This window comes from Scardinius erythrophthalmus (genome assembly GCF_964197995.2).
Source record: "Scardinius erythrophthalmus genome assembly, chromosome: 23".
Taxonomy (NCBI): domain Eukaryota; kingdom Metazoa; phylum Chordata; class Actinopteri; order Cypriniformes; family Leuciscidae; genus Scardinius; species Scardinius erythrophthalmus.
The window spans coordinates 18,814,818-18,827,092 of NC_138243.1; the positions used below are offsets into that span (position 1 = coordinate 18,814,818).

The 12,275-nt window shown below is 36.7% G+C and overlaps 1 protein-coding gene across 1 annotated transcript in view; it reads left to right on the forward strand.

The window, feature by feature from the left end:
- The window catches only part of cblb (Cbl proto-oncogene B, E3 ubiquitin protein ligase), a 70,805-nt gene that overhangs the window by 43,162 nt on the left and 15,368 nt on the right, over window positions 1-12,275 (forward strand). Inside the window, exons 5-9 of the mRNA XM_081353822.1 lie at window positions 1,500-1,656; window positions 3,783-3,904; window positions 7,181-7,318; window positions 9,589-9,676; window positions 9,772-9,903. Of these exons, the coding sequence (XP_081209948.1) occupies window positions 1,500-1,656; window positions 3,783-3,904; window positions 7,181-7,318; window positions 9,589-9,676; window positions 9,772-9,903 (637 nt within the window). The remainder of the gene's footprint in view (window positions 1-1,499; window positions 1,657-3,782; window positions 3,905-7,180; window positions 7,319-9,588; window positions 9,677-9,771; window positions 9,904-12,275) is intronic.

Consider the following 12,275-nt stretch of genomic DNA (forward strand, 5'->3'; position numbering starts at 1 on the left):
ATGAGAAGTAGATCCTCTAGTTATTAGTGTGACGAGTTTGTTTTCTTCTTACCTGAAGGAATATGATGTGCCATTAGCCTGAAGTAATTTTTTTTTTTTTTTTGTTAACCAAGAAAAGAGAACAGGCTTAAGACACAGCTCTGCTTTGTTTTTTCTTTTTCTCCTTCTGAGTGTGTGTTTCTGTCTCAAAAAGTGTTTACTGGTCAAATTGTGACGGTCAGTGTTTATGAAACTTCTTAAGAGAAGTCGAAGTGGTGTGTGGGTGGCACTTTTCTCCACATGCTCTGCTATTCACCTCACAACCTCCATTTTGTGTCTCTCTAGACCACCAGGCAAACAACATTTTTAGAGAACGTGAATAAGAGTTTACAGTCATAGACACGGATATACCTTATGACTTGTGTTCTTAGTCATTCTGGTGTATTTTTTTTTTTTTTTTTCATGAATTGAGAAATCAAATTTTCCTTGAGCTTTTGACATAGGCTACAAGACGTCATCATACTATACGAAGATCATGTAAGTTTCAGAACTGAAAACTTTCTTGTTAGTTCCAAAACAACTTTTATTGAAACCAAGGTCTGAAAACGGCCCATTTATGATGTCAAAGATATTTGAAAAAAACGCCTCTGCAGAAGATGATCAACACCTACTTCTACATCATTGCGTGTTTGGCCCCGCCCACTGGCGCAAAGAGAGATCACTCCTCAAAAATAACAATACCTTACAAAGGATCCTAATGCTAGGAATGTGCTTATTTTCAACTATGTGAATGTCTCAGTCTCAGTCTCAGTAGAGCATTATTTGTTTGTTCTGTACATTTCTCTGTGGATTCTTTGGTAAATCAGTCGCATTTCGGTGCAGGCTTTGAAAACAGTAATTCCTAATTCGATCAACTTTACATTGCTTCTCTTAGTCTGTTTCTCAGAGGGTTGAAATCAGGCCAGAAAATGGCCTTTTAGTACTAAATTATTTTTGATGTAAAAATCATGCTAACATTATAAGTGCCCTTCAGGAAATATTATAAAATAAAAAATGCATTTCATTGCCCCTTTAAAGAGTGAATATTATCTAATGCGTGGGATTTGTACACTCATTTTACAGGTTTGAGTAACCCTTAGACTTTCAGCTAATCCATGGACTCCCAGTGTAGTATGTTGTTTTGAGCATTTTCCACTACATTTATTATTATTATTATTATTATTATTATTATTATAACCTTTATTTTACAGGAAAAGAAGCACATTGAGATTAAGAATCTCTTTTACAAGAGCGTCCTGGCCAATACTGCTTTAACATGTCATAGCAACACACTCATGGCAACCACTCACATTTTCTTCAGAAATATCTAGTACTTCAACGTTTTCACAGGCCAGTGATTGAAGGATTTGATGTTTGATTCAGTTCATGTGTTTACAGCCCAAAGCAACTGGATGCAATTTTGAGAAGGATTTACACAAGTCTTATCCCAGTGTGCATTTTTGTGTTTTGTGTGGTTCCAGGACAATAGTGTCATGGAAAATGTTCCGGCAGTGCCTTCACGACGTGCATCCCATCAGCTCCGGGTTGGAGGCCATGGCTCTGAAATCTACCATCGACCTCACCTGCAATGACTATATCTCTGTCTTTGAGTTCGACATCTTCACTCGTCTTTTCCAGGTAACCCCTGAACCCCTCAAATCCCCAAATCTCATCTAAAACCGAATTTCTCACCACGACAAACACGCTAGATCTGCAGATGAGATAGCATTTAAATGTCAACTACTCTCTTAACTGCTAATCGTAATAACGAAAGCAATATAGAAGGAACACCCTTGTTTTTATCTCTCTCCAGTGTGGGTTGATCTAGTCATTCTGTGGAGAAACCTTGTACATGGATGTCTCACAGATAACCACATTTAAATTGAAAACATCAAACACGTCTCAATGTTTTGTAGTCATTAGTCTCCCCGTGCTGATGGAAAATAGTGCTAACGCTGGGGATCACCTCTGCAAATGAGTGTTGAGTGGGAGGTTTGTTTTACACAGAGGAATCCCTTAGAAAAAAACACACCTCATCTTTAACCACAACACACACATGCTTACAAACCTGTGTTTGCACAAGCCTTATTACGTATCGGTTGCAAAACACCCACTTTTTGACTACCTACTCAAGCCTGCAAGCTGCATAAAAATGCTAAAATTCCCATAAATGTGTTGGAAGGACCCACATCATTTCATTAGCGTGGATTTGTTTATGTGTGTGAGTCAATCAGTGAGCAATATGGAGTTTATATCTCATGCCGGCTGAATCACCACACACGAACCCCGCTACCTTACAGCCAAAGCCAATAAAACTACACCCTGCTCATTTGAACATCAAAACGTCTCTTTGTAACTCTTCTCCTGATTTTTGGAAATTGCTTGAGTCTTGATTAGTTCAGTCGGTTTGTATGGGAAAAAAGGAAACAGAACAAACTTTTCTGTTTTACCACATTATTTAGTCACAGTATCAAGAGTCCCAGCTGCTTTTCATTTAGTTCTAACTTGTCAAGATGAGTTTATTTAAGAATGCACAAAGAAACAAAGTATTGGACCTTTAAGTCAGTCTTAAAAAAATTCTAAATACCATTTCATTGCATTATAGATAAGGGGTTCTGAAACTGCAGTCCAGGGGCCATAAAGGGATACTGGGAGATCTACAGAAAATGTGTAATAAAATATGTCTTTAGGGCTGTCAAAGTGAACATTTTAAGTTAATATAATAATGTGTATAAATGGCAATAAATCAGTATTTATATTTAAATATAATTAATATGTTTAACCCAATCACATGTCAAAATATGCTGCTTTGGAACAATACTTTACAAATAAATCTTCCTGTTTATGCAAAATTCATACATCTAAAATTACCTGTGATTGGGGAAAAAGTAAGTAAAACAAGTAAATATTTCTAGATAATGTTTATACCTTTTTCACAGTGAGAATATAAAAGCTATTTTTAATGTAAGAAAGTATAATCATTAAATTATACACTTCTCACACAGTATAAACAGGTCTATACATGAAAAAGAACCAGGGGATCATCGTATTTGGGAGTCCTTAGCATTAAAAAACCCTGCTTTGGATAATGCAATTCAAACTAAACAGCATCTGCAAACAAATTATGGTAGATCTTTTCTCAGAATTAACTTTTTTAAGAATTGTTACTTTTACTTCCAGATAGTGTTACTTTTACTTCCAGATACTCCTTTCTTCATTATGAAAAGCATATATTGTAGTTTATTATTTAGCACACTTCTTTTTGTAAAATATTTAGTTTAAAAAATGTTTTTGCACTCTTTCTTTAAACTGAATAGCACATGGTTTGACCATTTGGAGTCCAAATGCTTTAGTCAGCATTTTGGACAGCATATTTATTATTTAAAAATGTACACTTTTTGTTAAATGTTTAGTTTGTGTTTGTGCTGAGTTTCTATTAAAATAAATGTCACTAAGTTAGTTTTAGATACAAATCTGATTGACTGATTAGATAGAACAGTCATACATTTTTAACCGTGACTGTTCAAACACTTTTTAAAGTTGTTGTATGTCCACCTACAAGGGAAAATAACCTAGTTTAGTCAGTGTGTTAAAGCCATCTTGATTTAACTGTCTGGGAGGTCAGTGATGGTAAAAATAAAACGAATGCTGGCGCATTCCAGTCTGACTTCTGTTTTCTGAGCTATTTGAAGTATCACAGATCATGGACTTCCTAAACCCACTACCTCTATCTCTAACCTAAGCTAATTTTCTCTTCCCTGTAGCCATGGGGCTCAATCCTGAGGAACTGGAACTTCCTGGCAGTCACGCACCCAGGCTACATGGCCTTCCTGACGTATGATGAAGTGAAGGCCCGTCTGCAGAAGTACATCAACAAACCTGGCAGGTACAGACTAGTCTGCGCGTGTGTGTGTGTGTGTGTGTGTAACTGGATGGCTGTAATAGACATACCATCTGCTGTGTGGTGCGCCGGGCCAGCCAGCTGTTTTTCTCCAGTCTGGCAGACGACCCCGCTTGCATGGGAAAGTGGGCGAGGCGGAGATGTTAGCTTATTACAGGAGTCTCTTTGTCTGTGTTTATGTTCTCGCCGACTCTTGTCAGCACTGCTTCTAGAATCTAGGATCAATATAATCTGGAACTACACTCATGACCTTTGTATTGGTAACCCAGATTATACCATACCAGTAAGCCAAGTGTGGCGGACTGTGCCACAGGGAGACAGCGGTAGTTAAATCCAGTCTGTTTGGATTAGCTGATTAGAGAAACAGCATTGCATCAGTGCTGAAACAACTCTCGAGGTCCAGAGCCAGGCGGCAGGCGCGATTACACACTGGTTAGAGTCGTTTAACACAACAGCAAGATAATAGCGAGGCCATAAAAAAAGAAACTTTATGGGAAAGGACTCCCTATCTGTTTGAATTTCACCAGGAAGATGGGCCTTTTTAAATGGCTGATGTGGGTTGAAGAGATGTGGCTAAACAAACAGACGGAAGTCGAGGACGGTGGGTGGTCGAGCTGAACTGTATGCAAATACCAATCTACTGAAGAGGAGCAGCAGCTGTGTGTGTGCGGTTAGAGAAGGTCTTGGCGGCACCCAAGGGGACTATATGTGTTTCACACTGAGTTTCTACCCGTAACAGTCACCTGGTAAAATCAAGCTTTTGACACGCTAGATGTCATATTATTATCTGAGCAGTGTGACACGAGAGGCAGGGTTCATTAGTGCGGAAACACACACTCTCTGCCTCAGTAGTCACAGCAGCTCAGAGCTTTTTATGATCTATGTGTGATGACTCTGAGGGTATTGGTGACTTAGCTTGATTTCTCTGACAATCATTTCCCAGTTCTTCCTCTGGTCATTCACATTGAGTCTGTGCTCTCGGCCTACCAGGACCTGTATCTGCCCAGTGCCACAGTGTAGAATAACCAGCCGTAGGGAGTTAAATTACCTCAAGAAACAAACACTAATGTCTGGAAGTCCATTTTTGAAGAAAGCCCTTGTCACATGAAAGTAAATGAAGACTGAGCCAAAATGACACACAAAAAAAAAGATACTTTTTTTTTTTTACTTTTCTGAACTTAACTTTGTATGATAATGTTTAATTCATAAACAAATGGTTCTTTTTAATGAATTGTTTGATCCAGTTTACAGAACCAGACTGAATTATTTGTTTATGAACAAAATGTTTTCACTCAGTTCTTTTTAATGAATTGCTTGATCCAGTTTGTCATATGGACCACTTAAACGGTCATTTTTATGAATTGTTCAAACCTCAAACCTCAAAGGGTTAGTTCACCCAAACATTTAAATTCTGTCATTAATTACTCACCCTCATGTTGTTCCAAACCCATAAGACCTTCGTTCATCTTTGGAACACAAATGAAGATATTTTTGATGAAATCTGAGAGCTTTCTGTCCCTCCATTGACAGCTACGTCATTGCAACTTTCAAGGCCCAGAAAGGTAGTAAAACGTTGTTAAAATAGTCCATGTAACTACAGTGGTTCAACCTTAATATTATGAAGTGACAAGAATACTTTTTTGTGCGCAAAAACGAAAATAACGACATTATTTAACAATCTCTTCCCTTCCACATCATTATCCTACGCTGTTAACGTAGTGTGAACAGTGCAGCGCTTCTGGGATCTACGTCAGAACGTCGGCTCACCATTGGCCGACGCTGGTCATGTGTGTGATGACCCAGGAGCTAGCCAATAATGAACCGACGTTCTGACGTCAAATTTAAATTGTTGGGTGTACTAACCCTTTATGTCTCCATTCATTCTAATAGCATGGATTTTTTTTGTCAAAACTGATTTGATTTAAACTAGTCTCTTAGACTATGATCTGTCCTGGGACTCAACTGTGCTTAGATTTCAGAGTAAAAATTGACATAAAATCAGTCAAATTCAATTAAAAAACTTTTTTTTTCTGTTTCAGTGTTGGAGTTTTGCTTATTCTCTAAATAAAAAGTATAAAAAGGCAAATAATAAACGATGCTGATAGTAAATTATGAATAAGGAAAGGCATTTTCAGTAAAAAATGACTGTAGCAAGCAAGTCTCATATTAAACAAGAGAGTCAGAGAGATGAGTTGGTAGAATAAAGAATGTTAACAAGAGTGTAGAGACCTATACAATGTTTCCCCCGTGCGTGAAAAGAGCCGTGTCCAGTGTGAAAGCAGTACAGTGGAGCATTTACGGATTAATCACATTTAACACAGAGAGCTCCATTCATCCCTAGCAGCTGCATTAGAAATAACTCTAATGCAATTCAGAAATCCTGCAACGATCTCTTATATCAGGCCATGACCTTTTCGTGTGACGAGTCAGTGTGTGTGGTCTTATGTCTCAAAATAGTGACTCAAACATGGCAAAACATCAGTGTTGCATTTACCACATCAAGTGTTCTTATTTTGGCCTTTCTAACCTTTGTCTGATCCATTTCATTCGCATAGATGTTAATTTTGTGACATCACATTAAAGAATTAACATTTAACATTGCAAATCGAATTCTGTGCACCTGTACAATACACTTTTTATAAACTTTTCACCTCCTGCTGAGAAATGTCAACCTGTTCTACATCCATTCCTCCGTCAGCCAAAGTGTTTTTTCTTTTTTCCAGCCTCAGTGCCAGCCTGTGACACCCTGACGCTGTGGGATATTGAATGGAAAGGTTCAGTCTGGTTCCAGTTAGTCTCTTAATCCTGGCTGAATTTGTTGTTCAACAGTTGCATAACCAAAAGACGTTATTTGAATAACTCCATAAATGTGCTTTTCATTTCCTTTTCCTCTTACATTTCACAGTAAAGGGGCATGCAAAAGTAAACGTTATCCATATGGTTCAGCTTTTCTCTCCTGTGTTTGTCAAAGCCTTCGATTATTTCGTAATTGCTGTTATGATATCAAAACTGTTATGTATTGGTATTGTTGTCAGTTTCTACCCAAATAAATAATTTCTTTAACGTAATCAACCCAAGCAGAGGAAAGGCTCAAGACCATGCCAACATCCTTTAGAGGCTAAAAGAACGTCACCAGGAATCCAACCAACAAACATGAACTATGCTAGCCAATATATGTTTATGACCTATTGTCACCTGCATTCTATGCCAAAGACATTTGTGCTTTGCAGTTTTTAATGCTCTCTCTCACACTGTCCCCAGCTACATCTTCAGACTGAGTTGTACGCGGTTAGGCCAGTGGGCCATTGGCTACGTAACCAGTGACGGCAACATACTGCAGACCATCCCACATAACAAGCCGCTGTTTCAGGCGCTCATCGACGGATGCAGAGAAGGCTTGTGAGTACCTCAGACAGCTTAAAAGTAAATGTCAAAGCTTTGGCTTAGTGCTTGGTGCATGTTGAGCCATGGTGCTATTGTGGGTTTTTTCCACCTCTTCTCTTTATCCTTTATTAATCTAAACCATTCAGCTGTACTAAATGCCCACTATCTCAACCCAATCACTTGCTTTACTCTTGTTCTCTTTCAGTTGATTTTAAGTTCACATCTCACTTTTTTGTTTGAGACATTGATCTTTCTTTGAACTAATGTCTAGACAGTGGGACTGAAGACGGGTGGGTTATAATGACAGTATATGAATAAGTCTGAGCTCATGAATATTAATTTGCTCTTGCCGAGTTTTCTGATCTTCCACACTGATTTGGCACTGACATAAAATATCATTCTAGTTTTATGTTTGATCAGATATTTTTCTTACCTTTTAATATATCTGCATACAAACTAGTGTAAAGCAACATATTTTGTCACAAAAGGTAAATATATTATCACCCAGCTCTTTCTATAAAGTTGGATAAATAAGTATGTCCAACGATATCCACATACATAAAGTATTCTCACATAGGGCGATAAATACTACAGTATGTGGCATATTTAAACTGCTTGATTGCTTATATCATCACAAAATGTAAACTATATTAAGAATATAGTGTATGTTTCCATTTTTTATAACTTGTCACTCTTTTACAGGAATTTCAACTAAATTCCCTTTATCAGCAATTGAACTAAAATTGGTCAAAAAGTGCAATAAACCAATAAACCATCGTTTTTTAAGGTTTAAGACCACTTTACCTTTTTCACTGAATTGTCTTTAAAAAAAATATTAAAATAAATAAATAATTTGTGTATATGCTGTGTATATATATATATATATATATATATATATATATATATATATATATATATATATATATATATATATATATATATATATATATATATATATATATATATATATATATATATACATACATACATACAGAGTACATATGTATGTATGTATGTGTATAAAAAAAAAGAAGAAAAATCTTAAATCAAATCTTAAATTACATTATGTATAATGTTATATATATATATACATACATACATACATACATACATACAGAGTACATATGTATGTATGTATGTGTATAAAAAAAAAGAAGAAAAATCTTAAATCAAATCTTAAATTACATTAAAATTAAAATAGGTTGTGGAGCATTGATTGGCTATTTCATATTTCAGCTACGTAAATACAAGTAATTATTGCCTGCATCTGAGCCAGCAGTGGTACATATTTTAATATTAACTGACTAAGTTTGATTGAGTGTGGTTCTGGCGCCCCGTCTTCGTATCTGCTGGTTTTGTCCCATTTTACTGGAATCAACTCCCGTGTTCAGCTCAATATGTTCTGGAAAACTGGCAGTATGTCTTGTAAACACACACACACACACACACACACACACACACACACACACACACACACACACACACACGCACACACACACACACACACACACACACACACACACACACACTCCCCTCTTTCTCTTCGTTGGCAGGTGTCTTACTGGCATGTCTGTTTGATGTGTCATTTACAGGTTTTAGCTGCATGTATCTGTCACTGTTGCCGTGTCAGCTGTCTCTAAACCACATCACACTGGCTTGTGGCTCTATCTGTCCATCCAAGTGCCACATGCCAATCTCACACCATCTGAGCTGTACAGCATGGCACAGCTTCCCCATTAAGTTCAGATAATGAATCTGATATGCTTGCATAATGCTACTTTCTGGTAAAAGAACTTCACACAAAAGGAACACATTGATTATGTTAATAGACATTTTTCTATCACTGGGCACACATAAGAAACTGATTTCTAAAGAATTTGAACTCTCATCATTAAATTATTATTATTATTATTATTATTATTAGTTTTAGTTTGATTATGCTTTCAGTCTTTAATAGACTAATTTCATTTCATATATTTTACCATGTTAAAATCCATTCTGCTGAATTCTGTCCTCACAATCAACTCAGAAAATGCAGAAAAATAGTCTGCAGATTTTGTCTGGATGTGTCTTTCTCTATCTCTCTCTCTCTCATCTGATTGCCCCAGCCGAGAGGTTTGATCCCTGCTGTAAGTGCAGCGATTCAGACATTGGCTGTGATTGGATGGTCTGTGGAGGTGGCCCAGTTTCACAGCACTGCTAATAGAGAGCCACAGAGCCAGTTGCACATGAGGACAAGTCTCTTAACCTCATACTCTTTTTGCTGTCTTTCTCTCCATCTGTAGTTATCTGTTTCCAGATGGGCGCAGTTATAACCCAGATCTCACCGGCTTGTGTGAACCCACCCCACACGACCACATTAAGGTCACACAGGTTAGTAACGGATGCACATTTGAGTTGACTTTATATCAGATTTTGTTTTTTATCTTCGTCATCTTTTTTCTCCTCTCTTTTATTGCTCTTTTCAGGAACAGTATGAGTTGTACTGTGAAATGGGCTCTACGTTTCAGCTGTGTAAGATCTGCGCCGAAAACGATAAAGATGTAAAGATTGAGCCATGTGGCCACCTCATGTGCACTTCCTGTTTGACATCATGGCAGGTACATATTACAGGTGTTTTTATACTCATTTATAATACACTAGTTTATTATATGTATTTAACAATGGCTGGAGATATACATGGACATGTACAGTACCGGTAAAAAGTTTTTTAGCTTTTTATTCATCAATGTTACAAAAAATATTACGCAGCACAACTGTTTGATAATTACTGAGTATCGAATCAGCATATTAGAATGATTTCTGAAGGGTAACGTGACACTGAATACTGGAGTAATGGCTGATGAAAATTCTGCCTTGTATCACATAAATAAATTATATTTTAAAGTACATTAAAATAGAAAACCATTATATTAAATTGTAATAATATTTCACAATATTACTGTTTTTTTTTCAGTATTTTGATCAAATAAATGCAGCCTTGATGAGCATAAGAGACTTTATTCAAAAACATAAAAAATAGTAATGTTTCCAAACTTTTGACCGGTACTGTATATACGTACATCACAGGAGAATTCTGTCAGTTTTTTTTATAAAATGTCTGACTCCTTTGACTTGCTAAGGCTAATTTTATAACTAGCATTTTTATATATTGTAAAAAACAACACCATTTAAAATTTTCTCATGTGCACAATTTGTCAAAATTACAGCTTGATGCACAAACAAATTCTACTAAAATTGATATTTGTCTCGATTTTACCTTTATCTTGAGGTTTCTTCATACGTTGCTTCTCATATTTCATCTAAAGCTCTTCACTGACTCTGTTGTCTCCTTAGTAACTCAGTATGCTAACTTTATTGTGGCAAAGTTGTTTGGTGTGTTGGGAATGACGACACAGCTGTGTGACATTCATAATTAAAACATTTTTTTTTTATATAAATTATTTTTACACAATAAATATTGAAAGGTTTATTTCAAACTATTTTATTTGTATTTACTTTATATTTTGTTTATTTACACACATAAAAAAAAAGGTCTGGGGCAGAAGTTTCCAAGACAGTTTTCACAAACCTTATGTAACAAATAAGAGGAATATTACATTACATTACATTACATTACATTACATTACATTACATTACATTATCCCTGAAGTGGAAGAGGAAGAAACACCCATGCACTGTATCTGAATATGTATAAATATATACCATCACACCACTGCAGCTTTTCACACAGCTCTGCTCATGCATGAAATAAACACGTCTTATTTGCATGCGTTATGAAGAAACTCTTTGCATGCGTTATGAAGAAACTCTTTGCATCACATGTAAACGCTTCAGTGACGCCCCGCATTCAGCTAATGGATCTAGTTAAAATTGCTTTAAATGGCATGCTATGACCTGAATACTGAGCATCATCAGGACTCAGTGGAGAACAAACGGCAGGTTATCTGTCTCTCCGTCGCCCTTGCATTTGTCCTGATCTCAAATGCAAGCGGCATTGACAGTGGACAGGTGAAGGAAAGGCAGATAGGGTAGGAAATGTGTCCTCTCTAGTTGCGATAATCTTCTGGGTATGTGTTGTTGTGTGTATTAATGTGTGTCAGTGTATTATTGTGATTGAGGATGTTTACATGGGTGATGTTAGAGTGATGTTACACATTTGGGAGGAAGTGTGTATGTGTTTACATTGTAAGGACTGGCCGAATTCTCAGAAATGTTCTGATCTAGGGTGTTGTCCGAGCATCAGAGCTTCTCTTTCGATAAACAGATACTTCGGGGCTGCGGTAGGGCAAGCTAAACTCGGACACCTCAGCCAGATGCATGCTGTGTGTGTATTTTTATTTATTTTTTTCCTTTATAATGGAAACTTGATTCACTCAAGCTGATCTGAGCATAAATCCTTATTCGAGTCCCGGTGCTTGGTTTGAGTCTGGCCAGCAACATGCCCATTCCCTGTATCTCTCCCCTATAAGATCATATTATTCTTCACTATATCACTAGAACATTTAAGGGAGAAGCAGTACTATTGTAGTATTTTGTGTTTTTTGTTCTGTTGGACACAGTAGTTTTCCCTCTGCTACACATTGGATCTGCTACCATCTGGGTTTTTGATGGGGTTGGCTCAGATTTGTGATCATTGACCGTGAACCAGTCTTTACTGCATGAACATTGAAGTGAAGCGCTCAAGTTAATTAAATTCAGAAGAGCACTTCATCGAAACAATACAGTGGCCCCCAAAAAATATTTGTGAGCTTAAAAAGGTATGAATGTCACTGCCTTAAACAATAAAATGGCAAATCAAAGTGCCATTTATTTTAACAGAAAGATTGCACAAGCTCACATTTTTCATGAAAAGTATGCAGACACTTTCTGCTTGTGAAATGTTAGTGGAGCATGTTCGTAGTTGATGTGTTACTTTCATTTTAGATGCAAGTGTTTAATTTTGTTTGTTCCGTATTTTAGTGTGAGAATG